This window comes from Mobula hypostoma, chromosome 13, assembly GCF_963921235.1.
Source record: "Mobula hypostoma chromosome 13, sMobHyp1.1, whole genome shotgun sequence".
Classification (NCBI taxonomy): domain Eukaryota; kingdom Metazoa; phylum Chordata; class Chondrichthyes; order Myliobatiformes; family Myliobatidae; genus Mobula; species Mobula hypostoma.
In genome coordinates, this window is record NC_086109.1 from 89,943,266 (window position 1) to 89,966,763 (window position 23,498).

Below are 23,498 nucleotides of genomic sequence, written 5' to 3' on the forward strand. Positions count from 1 at the left end.
AGCTGGCAAGGGCTAGGGTTGATTGAACATGTTAAAAGCTGAATGACCACCTCCCATTTTTTCTATTACAAACTGGATTTTGTTCTGCAAAGCCACACAGGACAAAACCACACAATCACCATCTTTGAAAGCAAATGCTGATCTTTGTTTTCAGTATACATTACAGCTTTATTTAAACAAAACAGTCACATTTTACAAGAATCAAGAATGAATTATTTCATTACATTATTCCCCGGCTTTTTCCAAAAAATACCAGTAGTGTGGGGATTCAGGACATAAAAGGTGTGTCTAAAAATCCAGTAATAAACCTAATTTTGCAACTAATTTAAAATTTTTAGGAAATATTAAATTCCCAGCTTGGGAATTGTGGTGAACAAATTACACAAGGTTATACATCCTGAGGAATTATAGTGCAAAGTGCCATGGCATTTCAACTTAATACATACAGAAATTATGCACCCACTGGCATTTCGATGGTCATTGACTTTCATCATTAAAAACTTTAGGGTCATTTCTTGCACGGACCATGTCAAGAGAAGGGCCCATGACCACAAGGCTGCGATTTGATCGGATCTTCAGTGTTTATATTCTTTTTTAAATGCTGCCTTACAAAAGCTCAACTATTGCAAATCAGCAAATCAAATATCAAGAGTTTAATAGCAGTAAGGTTAACCAGGACCTGTATTTTCATCCTCCTACCATTATTGTTCCCATTGTTAAGGCATTTAGTGGTAATGCTGAGTTTAGCACTGAATAATTTAGCACACTGCTTTGAAGGGCTTTGAAAACATATAACGACTACAATTACATGCTCCTTCTGTGTTGGTTACGAACTGCCGAAGGAATGACATTTAAGGAGGGCGTTTCATAGATGCACAATGAACCAATGTCAGGCCCACAAAAGTGGCTTTAATTGAATATAACAATATCTCGCGCAAGTCAGCACTGTTCAGATTGCCACTTTATTTGAAATTTTTTTTAAATTTGTAAAAATAATTTACACTGAATGAAATGAAAATTAGCAGTATTAATCATTTGACTGTGTAATCAAACCACACCTCACCCCATCACTACTCGCGTTGGGAGTTTAATTAATTTAGGGCTTTTGAGTTTGAGTATACTACTGAAGTCTTGGATAACAGCATCTTATAACAACATTGTTCACAACCAGCAGCTTCATGCCCTGGGATACCCCTGAATTAGGCTTATCCATACCGAGGAAGCACAATTAAGTTGGGAAGTCATTAGATATGTGGCTGGTGAAGTGTAGGTAGGATTCTATGAGGAAATATTGCCATAGGTGTCTGTGGGAAGAGTGCCCATGCACCTTGCGTGCATATACTAAACAGTCTCTGTACAGTACAGTCAACAGGCACAAAAAGACCAGTTCAGTAGGGGCTATTGATATCAATTAACCCAGGCAAGAACACCCAAGTAAAAGGAAACAGTCCTTCAAGTTGTGTAACTGACGATAGCAATATGAATACGCAACTCCTGCCAAATGCAGGTTCATGGTCTGTGACAATGACAATTTTAATCACTGTAAGCAGCTCAAAAGATATTAGGTAAAAGCATCAACATTAAAGCATAGATCTTTCTGCCCACTGTATTTGGCAGAAAAACCCAGTAACTTTCTTGATGACAGTGCTATAATGGGGTTTAACTGGACTCCAGCAGAACTAATGAAAGATCATTTTAGATAACTGATGTCCAATTTCAAAAAGATGAGTTCACTTTTATAAACTGGGAAATTCACAACTCTCTGATTCAGTTCTCCTTTTATTCAGGATTAGGTACAAAGCTGCTTTTAAATGAAAAGCTTAAAAATGTCCAAAGAGCTCTTTAAATGGGAAGGAGAGAATCCAATAATGAGAGATTGTGACAGGTTCAGTGAGCAGAAGCTCAGTAGTTGAATTGCTCTACAAGCATCCAGCAACACACAAGTACAAATTCCACCACCAGAACTGAAGAATGTAAATTCAAGTAATTAAATAAATCCAGTACTTAAAAAACACCTGGCAGCAGTGACAGTGACTATGAAACTGCTAGACGGTCATAAAGGGCGTCTGATTCACCAGTAGACTTCAGGGACGTAAATCTGCCATTCTTATCCTGTCTGGCCTATACCTAGGCTGCAGACTCATGAACACAATTTACTGTTAATTGTTTCCTCATAACAAGGTCCAATCAGGAATAAATGTCAACCTTATCAGCAATATCAAAATCCATACCTCATGAATGAATTTACTGGAAAAGCTTAAAAACCACAAATCAAAGTAAAATAAGCATGATTAATAGTCCAAATTGCAAAGTATCTGACATCTTGAAATCTTCTCTGAAAACAAACAATTTTGATCCGGTCAATATCAAGAGAACATAAATTCCTTTTCCCACCAACAACTCAGTTCCATCATTGTTTGATTAAAAACTTTTCCCCAATGTTTTAATCATTTCTGAAATCCCAAGAACAACCTGCAAAGAGCCCCATACCTGTGGACCTGTGTCCCACATGTTTGCCATAAAGTCATCACTATTGGTGCCTGAAGTGAATCAAACGGCTCTGGTACAAGTGTGGCAAAAATTCAAATGTAGTTCATTGGCCATAAAGCACTTGACGACATCCAAAAAGGATGCGCCGTGGTAGCATCCTTTGCAAATCTCCTTTTGTTCTAAGTTAAAAGGAACATTCAAGTAATAAAAAGTAAAGCATTTCAAATTTAACAGCCATTCATTTCAATCCAGGTAGTTTTGTTTTTAATGCCAGAAGCCAAGGCATTAAGCTCTTTTTGTACATATTATTTTCAAAAATTATCAAGATTATTTTGATTGATATGTTCTCACAAGCAACTGAGGAAAGTGAAGTAGCACGAGGTGCACTTCTGGATAACTGTAGCTTTTTCTCTCAAAGTGAGAAGCAGCAAGAATCAAACACACTGATGACCTGAATTGTCAAGATTACAAACACTCTATAGATGTGGGAGAGCTGATAAAAGTATTGCCTTCAACAACTACGGCAAAACATGATTTTAATCCACTGGCATTGCGGTAAGGGGCTTCGCTGTTTCCCCTAAAACCTTCCCACCTTATACAAAAGATGTAAAGTCACCAAGTGTGCCAAGAGGTCTAGACATAGACTACAGAATGCGTGCAATGTGGAACCAATAAGCCTCAAGCCACAACTTGGACACATTACACTGAATGCTGAAGTGCTCCAACTGTCGGTTCGCCTGTGTGAAAGAGATTCTCAACCTCCCTCGGCCCTATGGTTCTTCGTGAGCTGTGGGCCTTTCACATCTGTGAAACAATAGGAATTTACAGTCAATAGTGAGACATTCTAGACATCCTAAATATGACATTCTGCTAAACCTGGAGAACAGGTGCCCAAAATATGGTTCTCCTTCTAAGAATGGCACAGTTCCAACAGCCTTCCATCAGCTTGTCCAAGTGATCATACTTCATGGATGCTACGGTGTACAATTGCAAGCTATTCTTCACAGCCCAGCACCCAATCTCACCTCAACAGCACTGAATCTACAGGCTCTCAGATGAGGGGATCACTATTATTTTTACAAAGAACTGGAATTAAAACTAAGACTTTTTATACTTTGCTCCAGTGACCTACTAGTTGTACCAGAAAGGCAATGGGTAACACATTTGAAAATTTTAAGATCAATATTTACAAATTACTTCTATCAATTTTCTTTTAAAGCCAGTTATGCAGCAGCAGCGCTGTTTAATGTAGGAGATAAATTGTTTAAAGATTTAAAAAACTGAGGGTCATGGGAATAGATACAAGAGTAAGTGCCTGAGGAGGATTGTCCACATTACACTGAAAGACAGGACATGTCTGAGAGCAACACACACAAAACACTGGAGGAACTCAGCAGGCCAGGCAGCATCTATGGAAAAGAGCACACAGTCGACTTTTGGGGCCAATACCCTTATCAGGACTGGAAAGGAAGAGAAGTCAGATTAAGAAGGTGGGGGGAGGGGAGGAAGAAGTACAAGGTGGTAGGTGATAGGTGAAACCAGGACAGGGGAATGGGGTGAAGTAAAGAGCTGGAAGGTCGATTGGTGAAAGAGATAAAGGGCTGGAGAAGGGGGAATCTGACAGGAGAGGACAGGCCATAGAAGAATGGGAAGGGGTGGAGCACCAGAGGGAGGTGATGGGAAGGTAGGAAAAGAAGGTGAGAGAGGAAAATAGGAATAAGGAATGATGAAAGGAGGGGGGGCAGTTACTGGAAGTTCAAGAAATTGATATTCATGCCATCAGGTTAGAGGCTACCCAGACAGAATATAAGGTGTTGCTCCTCCAATCTGAGCGTGGCCTCATCACGACAGTAGAGGAGGCCATGGACTGACATGTCGGAATGGGAAGTAGAATTGAAATGGGTGACATGTCTACTCCTGCTCCTCTTCTAGTATTTTCTTCTGCTTCCACAGAATCAAGTTCAATGATCAAATATATTCAAGAAAACATGGGCTTAAAACATTCCCTCAATTGTTAAGCAAAGTATCCATGCATGATTTGATTTCATTGTCCTTAAACAAAAATATGTTGAGAAAAGGTAGACTGAAGTATCAACAACAGGAACACAAGACCTTGGGTTAAACCTAATTAGTTAGTACTGTACTTGCAGCAGTTCAGTCTTCCATTTCAGAGCTTAATTTAACTTAGGGTCAATCTTATACATGTACTACAAATACACTGGAAATCGAAACTCTGAAGTGAAAGCAGATATCTGTCAAAGTCACAGCAGAAACCACACCAGTATGGAATCAGGTTTTTAAAGAAGATTTAAAAAACCTCTATTACAGACATTTATGGTTCCAAAATTGACTGTTCATCAAAAAATAATTTTTAAAAAGGAATAAGGAAAAACATTAACAAACAACCCTATTGATTTGTTTAACTACTCCCACTGCTTTGCCTGATTCCACTTCCATGTTGGAATACTGTCAAAGCAACTGTATATTAGGATTTATATGGTTCTCATCACATGAGAGCTCATAAAGGGTGAAACCAACTGCAAGGTGAAACAGGGACCTCCTGCTGAAACAGCATTTCAGACGTGTCGTGAGAACATGGAGTATGTTACTTAACAGGCATATACTAACCAAAGTAAAATCACAAGGTCTTCAACAAAACCAAATGAACCAATCTACCACAATCACATCAGAAGGAAAATTATAAAAGTTAAGAACTTCAATTCCTCTCATTTCCCAGCCAGTTTTAAATACACTCTGCAATTCAGAACTTTGCTTGATGTTAGAAATTAAGATGAAACCAGTAATCTTAAGAATCTCCACTTAAGTTATTCTTTAAGATCCAGGGAATGAAATAATACAGTAAACTCTCTCACAACTGAGTATGGATCAGTTTTAGATCTTTGCTCCTTTAATCAATCCATTGCCCCATCCTCTCCAAAATTTTATACCCCTCCATAGTGCCAAAATTAATCTTCTCACCCAAGACTAATCCACCTTCACGTACAAGCTTAGCCTGAGTGACATGATACTTGGCTACGCAGGGCAGGACAACCTGATTCTCATGTGACCTTAACCTCTGTACTTCCAAGTAAAGGGGCCCTGACTGGTCTCAGATCAACACCAACAGGATCATTCACCCATTAACTGGGTGGGCAGCTGTAGCAAACGTGAGCCATTTTGCCTTGAAATGAACCCACATCGCAACTGTACAATATTAACATGATGGATAGTGGTGGTTAGAAGTAGCTTGAAAGATTTTGGCACACCTTCCCATTTTGTTAGAACAGCTAGGATTGCCGCAGCATTGATTCTTTAAAGATTCTATTAAGTAAGTTTCAAAAACCGACAGGGTAGCAAGAAGGAAGACTTCCCCTCAGTGCCTGGTCACAGCCACTCCCACCACAATAAGGGGCTAGATTTGCTGATAGATTTAAAGTCCTTGGTTCTGGTAACTAGAAAAGTTTACACCTTGCACAGAAACAAAATGAAGTAACCAAGGAGTGCTTTACCTTACAAGAAAGGTGAAGCCAGATCATGCATACACATCAACTGCACTGCAGCAGACGTGCTCAGGGTAGCACCTGAGCCACGCTGTGGGATCTTCAAGGGTAGTAGTGCAATCACTCGAGTTCACTGACATTCTCCAAAAACATTGTACAAATTTCACATTTTGCTGTTAACATTCTAACAATAAAAATTTCAAAGTCATTTGCCACCCAGCATGGGCAAGTGAGGGATAAAACAAAGTTCTCAATGGTGCAGCTTATGGAAGATAATGTCACATCACATCTGCAGCGAAGGCAGAGGAGGGTCCCCAGTCAACTTGTGTTCCACGCCACTGGACCCTGACCCAATCCCTCAAGGACCATGCGGCGGCTGCCATGCATCAGCCTCCCCACATTAAGCAAAGTCACACACAGGCGTTCTCTATTAAGGGAACAATAGATAACATGCTCAGGAGAACATTATACTCAACTCAAGTGATTGCACTGCTACTGCTAAACCAAATCAGATGTTCCTGCTTTCCTATCCACTGTGAAACCAGCTACACAAGGCAGGGCAGCGGTCATCAAAAAATCAATCAACTATCTTATCACAAAACTTGTTAACAATAGTTCAGACTGGTACTTTCTTTATCCTTGGGCAATAATAGTATAGGGGAAGAAGAAAAAGAGATTGCAATTCAAATTACTTCCCGTTTGTAGGCCAACATGTGTGATCTGCTCCTGCTTCTCATATCTTAATGTTGTTGGAAGACACAAGGTTTGATCTGAACCTTAAACAAAAAGATCGATTTTTATAACTTACACAAGTTTAAAATTTTAGTTTGTGGGCACTTTGCATCATTCGAGCCTATTTGATGAAAGCGCCAAGGAAGCACCATAGACAATCTGAACGGTTGTGGGCTGGGTTCAGAGAGACGACGGGATAAGACAAAACAGCTACGTAATCAGCAGATCAATCCCATAAACTAATGTGTTAGGGCCATACCTAGTACCAGTCTGGTAAAGAATCATCTTAAAAGTCAATGCAATTCTACAAATTCTTCCAATGATTGAGGGATCTGACTTTTGTAACTGATGTTGTGAAGTCTCACTGCTCGGGCAGCCAGGCACTTCAGGCTCATCTTCATCTGAGTCTTGAGGAGGATTTCAGACACGCCAGTTGTGCTCTTGTCTAGTGGGGTCTTCTTCTGCTTGTTGGTCATGTCCGCATGGGCTCCAGCCTCCACCAGGCTGATGATGATGGCGTGGAGGGTGAGGAAGTCGCTGATGGGCCGGTTGTACTGCACGATGATGTGGAGCGGCCCGTTGCCATCCTTGTCCACAGCATTCATGTCAGCGCCGCAGTCCAGCAGTAGCTTGGTGACCTGAGCGCTGGGGAAGCTGCACACATCGCTGGTGTGGAAGTCGTCGACCGGCGTGCTGGAGTTCACTGCCAGGTGCAACAGGCTGGAGCCATGCCGGGTCCGTGGGTCCAGGTGAACCAGTCTGTAGATCTGCTTGTTGATGCGTGCCCGTTCCTCCTCATTGCACTGCGTTTTGGTGGAGATACACACCAGATACAGGAAGGTAAATATGTTCGATTCACAGTTGTCCATGGCCGTCTGCACGTCCATGTCAGACGGGTTTTTGATTCGTGCCAGGCCCCTCTCTATCTCCAGCACACTGCATTTCAGGACATTCTCAATGTCCCGAGGCTTCACGGGCTCGTTCAGGTGTATCATCTGTGAGAAGACCTGCGCAAAGCGCAGCAGGTCTTTGTGGGTGTTGCGATTGCCTTTCTGTCTCAGGTGCAGGGCATGAAGCCACAGCTTGATACACTGCTCAAACTCCATGCTGTCTGCATACACTGCCCCTCTATAGATGATAGGGTGCGAAACGTCAATGTTGTCGGAGCCCAGGATCCGCTCGCGTACGATCAGCCCTTCCATGTGAAGGGCGTCCCTGTCCTGCCGGATGGCCTCTAGCTCCTGTGGGGTCCTGCACTCTGCGCGCCCGCCGTAGGCCTCAATGGAAGGGAGGGTAACCTTCTCAAGTGGGTTGTCAGGGTCGCGGTGCCTCTCCAGCATAGCCAGGTACAGGTAATGATAGGTCTTCTCAATGTCGTAGTTCTCGCGGTCATTAGCAAAGGAAGCACCCAGCAACTCCAGGGCTTCGATGCGGCTCTCACGGTCGCAGTCCACGTGGGAGAGCAGCAGCTCCACCACGTCCGCCTTGCAGCTCTCAGCGGCCACCTTCAGTGGAGTCATGCCGTGGCCATTCATCACCATGGTAGCCCGCCACTTCACCAGCTCCCTGACGATCTCCAGATGGCCTGCTTCAGCTGCAAAGTGTAGCGCAGTGGCCCCGCATTGTGCCTTGGCGTTGGGATCAGCGTGCTGCTCCAACAGGTACCTGTGCAAATAGATAACAAGCCCTTAGAAACAAACACTTTGCAGGGAACATGAACGAATGGAAACAGAAGCCACCAATAAACATAGTAGTTGTAAAAAAGATACCAAAAATCACTGAACATATTTACAAGGGCAGATAGCTTATCAAGAATCAAAGATCAAATATCAACTTTATTCACTATATACATATATTGGGAATTAGGACTTACCTGAAATGTAATCCCTCTTGTTATGGGCACCTCCTGCTAAGGAGTAACGTTTCCCCCTGCCTATCCTATTTATTCCCCTCAATTTTGTATACCTCAATCAGATCAGCCCTCAGGTCTCTCCATAGCAAGGAAACAAAACATTGCAGCCCATCCAATCCCTCCTCACAGCTGAAATTCTCCACCCCAGGCAACAATTTGGTGAATTTCCTCTACAGGCCCAACAATGCAATCACATACCTCTTTTAACGTTCAAAGAAAATTTATTATCAAACTACATGTCACCATATACAACCCCAAGATTCATTTTCTGTGGTCATACACAGTAAATCCAAACAACACAATAGAATCAATGAAAGACTGCAACCAACAGGATGGATAACCAATGTGCAAACTGTGAAAATACAAAGGAGAAAAAAAAATAAACAAACAAACAATAAATGTCAAGAACATGAGATGAAGAGCCCTTGAAGGTGAGAACATTTTAGTGATGGGGCAAGCGAAGTTCAGTGACGTTATCTCCACTGGTTCAAGAGTCTGATGACTGAGGGGTAATAACTAGGCCTGAACCTGGTGGTGTGGGTCCTGTGGTTCCTGTACTACCTTCCTGATGGCAGCAGAGAGAAGACAGTATGGCCTGGTGGGTGGTGGCCCTTGATGATGAATGTTGCATTCTAGAGACAACATTCTGTGTAGATATGCTCAATGGTGGGGACGGCTTCACCCAATATGGAGGATACACATCCACTACTCTTGCGTAGGATTCTCCTGCTGTCTACCTGAACATAGTTAATGAATCTCAGTTGGATCAGCATGCAAGTGAAAAAGAAAAATGAGCAAAGCTATTAAAGAGAATATTTTCACTCTTCAATTCATATCCTGTTGCCCGCAACTAAAATGGGCATGTCCTTTGTAAAGCTTTCTATGGTTAAAGTGATACGAAAACTGTCAATCTGGCCCCATAATGTGAACATTGATAATCAGTAAAAGGCAATGATGGGTTGTCATACACAATTCAACATTTGTGGAAAGGGGGAAAAATAGGGGAAGCATGCCTGGTTTATACTTTTTATTGGGTAAACCTGTACACCTGCTTATAAATGCAAATATCTATTCAGCAAATCATGTGATAACAACTCAATGCATAAAAGCATGCAGATAAGGTCAAGAGGTTCAGTTGTTGTTCAGACCAAATATCCAAATGGGGAAAAGATGTGATCTAAGTAACTTTGACTGTGAAATAATCATTAGAGTTAGATGGGATAGAGACTGATGATCTCCTGGGATTTTCATGCACAACGGTCTCTAGAGTTTAAAGAGAATGGTTTGCAAAACAAAAAAAATCCAGTGTAGCCGAAAATGTCTTGTAAATGAGAGAGGTCAGAGAAGAATAACTAAACTGCTTCAAGCTGACAGGAAGGTGACAGTAACTCAAATAACCATGTGTTACAACAGTGGTGTGCAGAAAAGCATCTCTGAATGCACAGTCCAACAAACCATGAAGTGCAACACACATCAAAGTTGCTGGTGAACGCAGCAGGCCAGGCAGCATCTCTAGGAAGAGGTACAGTCGACGTTTCGGGCCGAGACCCTTCGTCAGGACTAACTGAAAGAAGAGATAGTAAGGGATTTGAAAGTGGGAGGGGGAGGGGGAGATCCAAAATGATAGGAGAAGACAGGAGGGGGAGGGATGGAGGCAAGAGCTGGAAAGTTGATTGGCAAAAGGGATATGAGAGGATCATGGGACAGGAGGCCCAGGGAGAAAGAAAGGGGGAGGGGGGAATCCCAGAGGATGGGCAAGGAGTATAGTGAGAGGGACAGAGGGAGAAAAAGAGAGAAAGAAATATATATATATATATATATAAAAATAACGGATGGGGTACGAAGGAACCATGAAGTGGATGGGATACAGCAGCAGAGGACCACATACACTCAGTGGACACTTTATTAGGTACAGGAGGTATATAATAAAGAGGCCACTGTGTGTATACTGCAATGGCACTAAACATTTAATTGTCTCCCCCTATTCTTCACATCAGTGTTTTGTTGCTATAGCTACTGTTCCCAAGATTAATCCCACTGCTTTAATTTAACCAAATGATCCAATAATGCACAAATTAATGTCATCCAATAGCAAATCTTGACATGGTGTGGCACTAATTTCAGTACAAATTGCTTTATATACACTTTCATTTTCACAAGTGCATAATAACCCATATCCACTATTCAGTAATACTAACAATAAATATTTGCTCTCAAGGTTAATATCCATGTACAGTCTGAATAGGATTATTGAAAACACACAATGACAACTCAAACAGTACTGAGGTGACACACTAATGAGGGTATCTTTTACCCTTTCATTCACTAATTAGAATTTCAATTAAAACCCAAATTAGTTACATGTGGTTAATGTTTTGAGCTACACAGATGGCATTTTAACAGTCAATTGAACTGATTACATATTGGTTAACTCCTAATCCACACTATTCTAATTGATTCAGCAAAATCAAATACATCCTCAAAGATCTGATGAAACCACGATTATATAAAGACAGTCCATTGGCTTGGGGTCGACTGACTCAGAATTTTTACATTCTACTCTGACCATTCTCTTCAGGAACATTTATCACCTGTCAACCATCAGGTTCCTGAACTGGCATGGATAACTACACTCATCCCACCACTGAACTGATTCCACAACCTACGGACTCACTTTCAAAACCTTTACAACACGTTCTCAGTAGTATTCATTTGTTTATTATTCTTATTATTTTGTTTTTCATTTTGTATGTGCAAAATTTATTGTCTTTTGCACCATACAAGATCCATGATACACATTTTAGAAAGCCACCATTTTGCTTAAATAGTGGACTGCCAACCACCTAGCTATTGAAACTTATCAAATGTTGAAAGGCCTTGATAGAGTGGATATGGAGATGATGGTTCCTATCATGAAGGAGTCTAAGACCAGAGGACATAGCTTCAGAATAGAGGGATGCCCATTTAAAACACAGATGAGGAGAAATTTCTTTAGCCAGAGGATGGTGAATGTGAGAAATTCATTGCCACAGGCAGCTGTGGAGACCGTCACTGGGTATATTTAAGACAGAGGCTGATAGATTCTTAATTAATCAGGGCATGAAGGGATACAGAGAGAAGGCAGGAGATTGGGACTGAGAGGGAAATGGATCAGCCATGATGAAATGACAGGACAGACTCAATGAGCTAATTGACCTAATTCTTATGGTCTTATCTGCAATGGTGTAACACTGAAGTATTGCAGGGCTCCAAGGCAGATCTACACAGCTCAAGCCAAGTTATACATCCGGTTCCAATTGAGCTAGCGATAAAAAAAATTAAAAATAATTGAATTCAGAGCAGGTCACTTCCACACTTCAAAATTCAAAGTAAGTTTATTATCAAAGTATATATATGTCACCATATACCACCCTGAGATTCAATTTCCTTCTGGCATTCACAATAAATACAATAGAATCAATGAGACTCTGCACACAAGGACAAACAGCCAATGTGCAAAAGACAACAAAATGAGCAAATACAATAAATAAATAAATAAATAAATCGACCAATCAATCAATCAATCAGACAGACAAATAAACACAGGTTGTAAAGTTCTTGAGCCTGTAAGTTGTGGAATCAGTTCAGTGTTGAGGTGAGTGAAGTTATCCACGCTGATTCAGAAGTCTGATGGTTGAAGTATAATAACTGCTCGTAAACCTGGTAGTGTGGGACTAAACACTAAAAGCACTAGTCACACTTTAATAAATATTGTTTCCTGCCTGCAATGCTGTATGGGATGGGTGCATACTGCATGCCCAGAATTTAATTCTCTGAACAAGAGCATTTACAGTAGATGAGAAAAAGATTAAGACCTCAGATTTAAGTCGGGTTTTAACTTTAATACTGAGCAGATCACTCCAGGAACGTGCCTGCCAATCCAGAAAACACAGTAAATCAGGGTTTCAATGAATGAAAAGGGGTAGAGGAACAAAATTTAAACAAACTGTGTTATGGTGGAGGTTGCAGAGAAGTGAGAGAAATGAGGAGTAATTGCAGAGTGTTCCTTGCCCTAAGTAAAATATTGTTTAAAATGGTTCAAATTGCATTGAGACACAGCGGGAAACCAATTCAACACAGATGTCCAAGATTAAACTTCTCCTTACAGCAGCCTTCACAAGCACTGCATTCCTGATGTTACTGAGGAAAGTATGGGTCTCAGGGTCAATTGTTTCAACCATCTTCCCTCAGATCAACTGCAGGCAACAATTTGAAATATAATTCAGCAGTATATTTTAATTAAAATTTATATGACTCTTTTAAATTAATCCAAAGCTCCGAGTACATATAAAATCAACTATTCACTATCCTCACCAAAAGCTCTGCCGTCTCTGTCCTAACTTCAAGTTTCAGTCTCCCAGCAAACCTCCTCTGGTCTCAAAACCACATTTGTTACTCTGACGTGCTGCATCTGCCCCTATCCAGAATAACCTCCAACTTTCTTTGCTCCACCACTGGCGGCATTAAGCAGCCATGGCCCCGAGCTCTGCATTATCTTCATCTTGTAAACTGCTCCTGCCTCAGTACACTACCTAAGGCTTGCATTCCTGACACATTATGCTCTACTTATTATATACAGTTGCAAGAAAAAGTTTATGAACTCTTTGCAATTACCTGGTTTTCTGCATTAATTATTCATAAAATGTGGTCTGATCTACAGCACAATAATGGACAAACACAATCTGCCTGAACTAATAACACACAAACAATTGTACTTCTTGTCAATACTGAGTACACCATTTAAAATCACAGTCTAGGTTCAAAAACATATGTGAATCTGAGGTAATGCCTTCTAAAAAGCTATTTGGAGTCAGGTGTTCCAGTCAATGAGATGAGATTGGAGGCTGGGTTGCAGAGGTACCCTGCCCTATTAAAAAGACACACAAAGTCAAGTTACTGACAGAGGCGGTAATGCACCATTAAGCTGGATGCCAACCACCGTAAAACAAGATACAGTTACTGACAGAGCCTGCTCTTCTCAAGAAAGAACTATTTATGTGCATCATGCCTCGATCAAAACAACTTTCAAAGGACCTTAGAAGAATTGTAGGGATGCATGAAGCTGGAAAAGGCTATAAAAGCATTTCTAAAGACCTGAGTGTTCAGTCCACAGCAAGAGAAGTTGTCCACAAATGGAGGAAATTCAGTTGCTACTCTCCCTAGGAGTGGGGGTCCTGCAAAGATCACACCAAGAGCACAACATGCAATGCTGAAGAAGGTGAAAAAGAACCCAGGGTAACAGCAAAAGACTGGCAGAGATCTCTAGAACTTGCTAAGGTCTCTATTCATGTATCCACAATAAGAAAAATACTGAAGAAGAATCGTGTTCACGGAAGGACACCACTGCTCTCCAAAACAAATATTGCTGCACGTCTCAAGTTTGCAAAAGACCACCTGGATGTTCCACAACACATCTAGGACAATGTTCTCTGGATAGATGAGATAAGAGTTAAACTTTTTGGCAGAAATGCACACTGCTGTTTGCACACCAACATCAAAACCGCATCCCAACTGTGAAGCATGTCGGAAGGAGCATCACGGTTTGGGTCTGCTTTGCTGCCTCAGGGTCTGGACAGCTGGCAATCCTTGAGGGAACAATGAATTCAAAATTGTATCAAGACATTTTAGAATGTCAGGGCAGCAGTCTGTCACCTTAAGCTTAATAGAAGTTGGATGATGCAACAAGACAATAATCCAAACACAAGTAAATCAACAACAGAATGAAAAGAAGTAAATTTGTGTTTTGGAATGGCCAAATCAGAGTCCAGACCTTAAACCAATTGAGATGCTATGGCATGACCTGAAGTGGGATATTCATGAAAGGTATCCCAGAAATATTGGTTAACTGAAACAGTTTTGTATGGAGGAATGGTCTAAAATTCCTCCAGGCCATTGTGCAAGTCTGTTTAGCAGCTACAGGAAACATTCGGTGGAGGTTATTGCTCCTAAAGGAGGTTCTACTAGTTATTAAATACAAGGGTTCATATTACTTTTCCAGCCTGGACCATGAATGATTAAACAATGTGTTCAATAAAGACATGAAAAGTACAATTGGTAGTGTGTTATTAGTTTAGGCATATTTAACTTAAATGAAAATTAGACCACATTTTATGAATAATTCATACAGAAAACCAGGTAATTGCAAAGGGTTCACAAACTTTTTCTTGCAACTGTAGCTCAGGATTAAATTCTTGCCCTCTGTGCTTCTTTGAAGTGCTTTACTGAGTTGAATGGCATCAAGATGGTACTGGATAAATAAATGCAAGTTCTTGCAAATGTTATTATTATACTAGAGCAACTAAATTACCAAATATCAGTGGCTCCAACAACTATTATTTGGCAACTGTCTCTCAAGTACAAAGTAAATTTATTATCGAAGTATGTACAGGTCACTATACCTCTCACACTGAAGTCACTTTCTTGCAGGCATTTTTTCAGGGGGAAAAATGGACATTACATAATACCTTGTAAATGGCAGGAAACGCGATGCTGTTCTCTGGTTTATACTTAAGGATTAATCCTCTCATACTGAATATTTTGGGGAGTGGGGGTGTAAATGTAAATTTCTTGGATCAAATAACGACAGTACAAAAAGTTCGGTACTTATCTTTTCACCCGCTTATTTCTTCGAGCTCAGCCGGCAAGTGACCTTGGACCCGACATCAGGGACAGAAACATCCTCATCTCCCCGGCAGTTCAACAAGTTCACTGCCTGATGTTAGAAGTTATCAGGCCACCAATACAAAAGAACAATCAGTTTGATAAGCATTCCAGCCAAGTCAATAGACTATTGATACATAAGAACCATCAGTTTGATAGACACTCCAGCCACCTTAATTAAAGAAAGGAATGTCCTACTTGGTTTGTTGGAGCCACAACTTAATTACAAAGATAAGAACATCCATCAAATTTATGCTTTAATTAAGAAAGGAATGTTCTGTCTAATTTCCATCAGGTACTGCCTTTTGTCAAAATCAAAAGGCGTGAAAAGCCCAGAGACATCTTATGTGGATCTGGGTGAACTCTAACCCTTATTTTGCTCCAAAGAAAGCAGCTGCGAGACATTATTCAAACACACTGCAGTCACCTACAAAATACACAGACATAGTCGGTACTTAACCCATTGTTTACAGGAATCTGAGAATCCCCCATTCCCTTAAACTTTATCAGGGGAGAGAGCACAGGTGATCATGGCACTGGTTAGAGGATAATTTCTGGGCACAACATTATTCATGGGACATGGAAATTCTCCTAAAGCTATGTGATCGTTTGTGTTCCACTGAAGAAGCTGGCAAAGGCAGGGTTCAGTATCCTCCAAAAGAAAACATCATCTCCAACAATTCAGCATCCCAGAAGTATTTACACTCTGGCCTAAATTACCCTGGAGAGGGGTGTGAATCTCCAGAGCCCCAACTTGGAATTGTAAGTGCCAGGAAACACAATGCTGTTCTTAATAAGGGCTGAAGATTTGCTGGAACAGAATCCCAACAATAGAAAACAAGGTTAATCCAGGCAAAGTGTCTCATTTATTTTATAATATACTTTACATTTTTAATTTACAGCATGACTATTTGATTCACAAGTGTGTACTATTAGAATATTAGTGTCTGTAGTAGGTAAGGCAGGGCAGTGCCTCCGTATTTGAACTCCCTGCAGTAACATCACTCTTGCTTGACAGATAGTGAGCGGTGGCCATCCTAACAGATCTTTCCAAAGCCTCGATGTTATCCTGAGACAGCCAGGGTGGACATTAATCCATCATGTAGCTCCTTTCAGAATGACTGTTCACCGAAGTTCAGCCCACACTGGACTCTGATCTACAGGATGTTCCCGGGGATACACACCGAGACAAGCACCAACTGCACCTGAACGATTAGGAACTCTTTGCACCAGAATCTGCCAGAAACCTGCTAGTCTCTTCAGTCCAAGGAGCTGTCCACCACCAGCAAATGTTGCACATAGGCACCACATGCCAAGACGGCAACAATGAAACTTACAAATACCGCCACCACTACTATGGTGAAAGGATCACTGCTTACGGCTCTCCCACTATTGCACAATACCACGCAAACACCAGGAAATCTGCGGATGCTGGAATTTCAAGCAACACACATAAAAGTTGCCAGTGATAAGCACATAAAGACCCCACCTGGAGTTCAAGGCTGGAGTCGCAGTTTAAGCACATAAGGACTCGGCCTGGAGTTCAAGGCTAAGCACATAAAGACCCGGCCTGGAGTTCAAGGCACATTACCAACTGGAATGTGTGTAAAATCCTCTCATTACTCACAGAATGTGTGTGTATAAGATGATGAGAGGCATTGAACGTGTGGATAGTCAGAGGCTTTTTCCCAGGGCTGGAATGGCTAGCACTAGAGGGCACAGTTTCAAGGTGCTTGGAAGTAGGTACAGAGGAGATGTCAGGGGTAAGTTGTTTTTTTACGCAGAGGGTGGGGAGTGCGTGGAATAGGCTGCCGGCGACCGTGGTGGAGGTGGATACAATAGGGTCTTTTCAGAGGCTCCTGGTCAGGTACATGGAACTCAGAAAAATAGAGGGCCTAGGTAATTTCTAAAGTAAGGACATGTTCGGTACAGCTTTGTGGGCCGAAGGGCCTGTATTGTGCTGTAGGCTTTCTATGTTTCTATGCAGAATATCTGAGAAAGAAAAACTGAACTTGTGCTAACAAGGAGTGCGGGTGCCTGGAATGCGCTGCCTAGGGTGATGGTGGAGGCAGATACATTAGGGACTTTTAAGAGAGATTAAGATAAGCACATGAATGTCAGGAAAGTGGAAGGATATGGACATTGTGTAGGCAGAAGAGATTAGTTTAACTGGCCATTTAATTACTAATGGAACTGGTTCTGCAAAGCATTGTGAACCGAAGGGCTTGTTCACGTGCTGTACTGTTGTATGTTCTATAGGGTCAATCTTGTAAGCAAAGAAAACAAATTGACTTTTACTGCAAATGGCAGCTCAGGAATGTCCTGTGTTAAATATTTGCAATGTTTAACAATATAGTGTAGATTTTGAAAAAAATATGCATAGCACCAGCACCATGCAGATTCTACGAATACAACATAATTTATATAAACAAAATAAATATTTTAGTCAGTGTTGATTTAACCTTCCACCAAACAAACAGCACCTCCAGCAATTCAGCGCTCCCTTGGTATTGTGCTGAAGCATCATCTCAAATTCTGTACCACAGGAGAGGGATTGAAACATATAACCTTCCGAGTCCAAACTAACAAGGAGCTGCACGGAACCCTCTAGCAACGTAATTCTTTAACGGAAACAGTAGGATTCCATATATAAAACTAATTAGTGAAATATTAATCACACAAAGATCAAATTATGAACAACAAATTCACCCCACCTAGTGCAAAACCTCCCAAGCTAAATGCTCTCCAGAGTATGGTCCCCCTCTTGGTAATCCAGAATCATTTCTTTGCATGAAAAATGGTTAAATTATACAGTCACCCAAAATAAGCAACAATTAAAACACCTTCCCTGCACTTGCCAAGAAGAAAAGGAACCAGCAACTCCTTCAACTTAACGGCTGTTGTATTAAAAGCAGACTGTCTTAATAGACTAGATTCAAGAAGCCAAGACAGGGGACGTAGTTCCCCCTAGAGCAAAGTTGGTTATGAGGAGATTGAAGAGGTGTTCAAATTGCTGGGAGGAGCAATTTCCACAGGCAGGGTATTTAGTAACCAGAGAACACACCTTTAAAGTTGATAAAAGAACTGAATGGGAGGTGAGGTGAAGTGGGGTGGGGTGGGGTGGGGTGGGGTGGGGTGGGGAGGGGGGTAACAATGCTTTAGTTAGAACATAAAACATAGAACTTTACAGCACAGTACAGGTTCTTCAGCCCTTAATAATGTTGTATCAACCTATCCCTACTGCAAAGCTCTCCATGATGCACCTAAGAGTTTCTTAAATGCCCTAATGAATCTGCAGGGAGTTCCACACAGCCACCACTCTGTGTAAATAAAAAAGACCTACAGTACCTCTGACATCACCCCCCCCCCCATACTTTCATCTGCCAACCATCTTAACATTATGCCCCCTCATACAAGACATTTCCAACCTGGGGGAGTCTCTGGCTGTCCAGTCGATTGACTTCTCTTATTATCTTGTACAGATAGACACTACAGCACAGAAACAGGCACTGAGTCTGTGCTCAACTATTGATCTGTCCAGTACCATCTACCTGCACCTGGGCCATAGCCTACCATACCCTTCCCATCCAAGTACCTATCCAAATTTCTCTTAAATATTGAAATCGAGCTCTCATCCACCACTTCTGCTGGCAGCTCATTCCACACTCAACACCCTTTGAGTGAAGTTCTTCCCCCTCGTACTCCCCTGAAACATTTCACCTTTCATCCTTAACCCTCTAGTTCTAGTCTCACCCAACCTCAGTAGAAAAAGCCTGCTTGCATTTACCCTATCTATACCCCTCATTTTATATACCTCCATCAAATCTCCTTTCATTCTCCTAAACTTCAGGGAATAAAGTGCTAACCTATTCAACCTTTCCCGAAAACTCAGGTCCTCACGTCCCAGCAACACCCTTGTAAATTTTCTCTGTACTCTTTCGATCTTATTAATATCTTTCCTGTAGGTAGGTGACCAGAACTGCACACAATACTCCAAATTAAGCCCCAACGACGTCTTATACAACTTCAGCATAACATCCCGCCTTCTGTACTCAATACATTGATTTATGAAGGCCAATATGTCAAAAGCTTTCTTTACCATCCTGTCTACCTGTGATGCCACTTTCAACAAATTATGTACCTGTATTTCCAGATCGCTCGGTTCTACAGCACTGAGCACCCTACCTTCACTTTGTATGACCTACCCTGCTGGTCCTACTGAAGTGCAAAACCTTGCACTTGTCTGCATTAATCTATATCTGCCATTTTTCAGCCTATTTTTCCAGCTGATGCAGATCCTTCCTCAAGCCATGATAGTCTTCCACACTATCCACTATGCTTTATAATTTTATACTTTATTGTCGCCAAACAATTGATACTAGAGTGTACAATCATCACAGCGATATTTGATTCTGCTCTTCGTGCTCCCTGGAGTACAAATTTTAAAAATTTAAATTATAAATCATAAATAGAAAACAGAAAAGGGAAAGTAAGGTAGTGCAAAAAAACCGAGAGGCAGGTCCGGATATTTGGAGGGTACCGCCCAGATCCGGGTCAGGATCTGTTCAGCAGTCTTATCATAGTTGGAAAAAAAGCTGTTCCCAAATCTGGCTGTACGAGTCTTCAAGCTCCTGAGCCTTCTCCCGGAGGGAAGAGGGATGAAAAGTGTGTTGGCTGGGTGGGTCGTGTCCTTGATTATCCTGGCAACACTGCTCTGACTGCGTGCGGTGTAAAGTGAGTCCAAGGATGGAAGATCTTGGTGTCATCCGCAAATTTGCTGCTCCAGTTCACCACATCAACTGAAGAGCAGAGTGGATCATGGGAGAAAGGAAAGGAAGGATGGGCACGAACAGGAAGTGATAGGCAGGTGAGCAGGAATTCAGCAACCAATCTCACCGTGTACCAAGTCCAATGCCTGTAGTTCTGATGTTAATTCTCCAAAATTAAAGCTAAACCTCAAAAGATTTTGGGGTTCCCACATACTGTTCCAGCTATCTAAGCAACTTCAGCCCTATATTCTGCCATGAGCTAATCAAGCCCCCAGGCTTGCGCTAGTACCACTTCCTGAGCTGCTTCCAACTACTCCCTTCAGACAGACCCTCCTACTTCATCGGCCCTCCTACTTACTCCAGGCCCTCCTCCTTAAACCTGTTCTACTTTTCCATATTCCAGCTTCTGAACCGATCCTGGTTCTGTCCACTCTTACCACCTCTGTCCAGATCCTTTACTCTCCTGCGGTCATAATCGAAACTATAAAAATATTCCTGTCATCTCCGAGACACGTCAGAGCGCTCTACAGCAGGGAAACAGGGCCTTTAGCCCAACTCATCCATGCCAACCAAGTTGCTTAACAGAATTAATCCCATTTGCCAGCATCTGGCCCATATTCTTCTAAATCAGCAGCTCTCAACCTGCGATCCACAGACCCATTGCTTAATGGTATTGGTTCATGGCATAAAACAGGTTCTAAACTTTTCTCATCGTGTACCTATCTAAATATCCTTTAAAAGCAGTAACTGTACCCAGCTCTACTGCTTTCTCTGGCAGCTTGTTCCACCTAACTACTACCTCCAATGTGGAAAATCTTGCCTGTCAGGCCTCCTTTAAATCTTTCTTTCCCCCCACCTTAAATCTACGCCCTGAGCTTTAGGTTCCAGTACCCTGGAGGAAAGAAATCTCCTTATCTATACCCCTGATGTGTTGGCGCATGGCCAAGTGATTAAGGCATTTGTCTAGTGATCTGAAGGTCGCTAGTTTGAGCCTTGGCTGAGGCAGTGTGTTTTGTCCTTGCGCAAGGCACTTAACCACACATTGCTCTGCGACAACACCGGTGTCAAGCTGTATGGGTCCTAATGCCCTTCCCTTGGACAACATCAGTGGCGTGGAGAAGGGAGATTTGCAGCATGGGCAACTGCTGGTCTTCCATACAACCTTGCCCTGGCCTGCGCCCTGGAAACCTTCCAAGGCGCAAATCCATGATCTCACGAGACTAATGGATGCCTATATAAAATACCCCCAAGGACTTTATACATCTCAATAAAGTCATCAACCTAACTGAAAATTGATGTCATTAATTCCCAATTCCAATCCCCACCCTCACTGCCAAATAACGACCTGCCTGAAATCTTACACCCATTCAAAACCAATCACCCCAGGCTCCTCTCAATACTCTGCCACATTTTTGTGTACTGGCCATCTCCCTTCCCAGTGCCGAAGCAGGATCTTGAACCGAAGTGCCACCAATTCTTTTCTCTCACACAGATGCTGCTCAACCCACTGAGTTCCTCCAGCAGGTTACAACACTCAAAACTGGAGGAACTGAGTGGGCATCAATAGAGGGAAATGGACAGTCAACATTTCGAAACAAGACCCCTCAACTCCATTTCTGTGTCTCCATTTTATTACTCGCCTGCAAATCCTTTTCTCACGCACGGCTGACTTGGTGCTGAAACCAACCCGACCATGGGTGAAGCTGCCCCCTCCACGCTTTGACCCGGGGCTGAAGCCCTCACTTCCTGCTCTGAATTCTCCTCCTCCAACCCCGCACCGTTTTAACACAAGGTTAAAGTCCTCCTCTTATACTTTGACCTGGGATTAAAGCCCTCCCTTTTGGTCCAGGGTTAAAGCTCTCTCCCGCCATTTGACCCGGTGTTGAAACCCTCCCCTCTATTGACCCAGGGTTGAAGTCCTTCCCTTGGACTCAGAGCCCATATTCCAGAAACACACGCCGGCACCCACCTCACCACTTCGGTGTGCCCCTTGTAAGCGGCGATCATCAGGCAGGTATTGTCGTACTTGTTGGCGATGCGGATATCGGCGCGGTTCTCCACCAGGAAGCGCACGATGTCGAGGCGCCCGTCGAAGCAGGCGGCGCGCAGCGGCGTGGAGTTGGTGGCCGTAGTGTGGTTGACGTTGGCGCCGCCCGCCACCAGCAGCCGCACCACGTCGATGTGGCCGGCGCCCGCCGCGCACCACAGCGCCGTGGCGCCGTCGATCACGTAGCCGTCGAAGCGCACGGTTCCCGTCTGCTCGGTCTCCACCCGGTAGTGCTCGAGCAGCAGTCGCACCACCTTGGCATGGCCATTGCGGGCGGCGGCGATGAGCGGAGTGGCCCGCTGGCCCCCGCCGCCGCCACCGCCGCTGCCGCCGGGCCCACCACCGGGCCCCGGGCTCAGCTGCGCCAGTAGCCGGCGGCACTCGGCCTCCGAGCGGTTCAGCAGCAGCGCAGCCAGCGTCAACACCCGGCCCTCGCTCGCCGCCTTGTACACGTAGGCGGCCAGCGACTCCATCAGCCGCCCGACCCGCCGCTGCCTGCCATCCCCGATTCGGTTTGAAGCCCGGTCCGTCCGCCCGCTCACGGCGGTGTCTCTCCCTTCTCCTTCCGTATCACCAATGCGTGCAGCGCTGAAACTGCTCCGGTAGTGCATGCCTATCGTTCCGCTTCCCGCACTCAATTCTGCACTCTGTTACTGCTTTCTCTCACAAAATGCTGGAGAAACGCGGTAACGCAACCTGATGATAAAGGGTCTTCGCTCGAATATCTCGTCTGTTTATTCCCCTGACGCCTGCTGAGTTCCTCCAGCATTCTGTGTGTGTTCCTCAAGATTTCCAGCATCTGCAGAATCTCTTGTGTCTGTCACCGTTTTCCTTGTTGGAATTGTTTTTGTGTTTATTATTGTCACTTGTACCGAGATTCAGTGGAAAGATTTTCTTGCATACAGATCAGATCATTACACAGTGCACTGAGGTAGAACAAGGTAAAACAAAAACAATACAAAGTAAATTGAAACCACCTACAGAGAAAGTGGAGTGCAGGTAAAGAATAAGGTGCAAGATAGTGATGAAGTAGATTGATAAAATTGTTGAACTTTGTGTGATAAGACGGACTCTCGACCTCTTAATCTACTTATCCTAGCCTTGCACTTCGTCGTCTGCCTGAACTGCACTTCCTCTGTAACTGTAATGTAATAAACCAATTTACTCTTCACAAATGTCTTCCCCAATAAACATTAGAACATTAAAGGTGAACACAACATCAAGGACGAAAGGACCTGTTCCTTGGAGTACTGTTCTCTGTTCTATGGTCATTCTCCCCTAACACTTGTCGCAGGTTGAATGGTCTTTCATCCCCATTTCTGGACCTGCTGCTTTATCAAAGCAGCGAG

At 42.9% G+C, this 23,498-nt stretch overlaps 2 protein-coding genes across 6 annotated transcripts in view; one reads left to right on the plus strand and one right to left on the minus strand.

Moving 5' to 3' along the window:
* Positions 1-142: 142 nt before the first annotated feature.
* On the minus strand, positions 143-23,096 carry fem1b (fem-1 homolog b). Of its 4 annotated transcripts, none has more exons than XR_010020184.1 (3): positions 22,072-23,096; positions 6,799-8,387; positions 143-3,294 (listed from the first exon to the last, which is right to left on the minus strand). XR_010020184.1 is itself a non-coding variant. In XM_063066153.1 (3 exons), the coding sequence occupies exons 1-2, from the start codon at positions 22,758-22,760 to the stop codon at positions 7,016-7,018; spliced, it is 2,061 nt and encodes a 686-aa protein (XP_062922223.1). In that variant the 5' UTR covers positions 22,761-23,095; the 3' UTR covers positions 143-3,294; positions 6,982-7,015. The 4 variants fall into 4 exon arrangements, 2 of the variants coding, with proteins under 2 accessions (XP_062922223.1, XP_062922222.1); XR_010020183.1 differs by having other exon boundaries at positions 6,000-8,387; XM_063066153.1 differs by having other exon boundaries at positions 6,982-8,387; positions 22,072-23,095.
* The window catches only part of LOC134355772 (ceroid-lipofuscinosis neuronal protein 6 homolog), a 43,831-nt gene continuing 42,221 nt past the window's right edge, over positions 21,889-23,498 (plus strand). Inside the window, exon 1 of one of the 2 annotated variants that reach the window (XM_063066154.1) lies at positions 21,889-22,116. The gene's annotated coding sequence lies outside the window, so the exon portion shown is untranslated. The remainder of the gene's footprint in view (positions 22,117-23,498) is intronic. The other variant, XM_063066155.1, reaches the window with a different exon arrangement.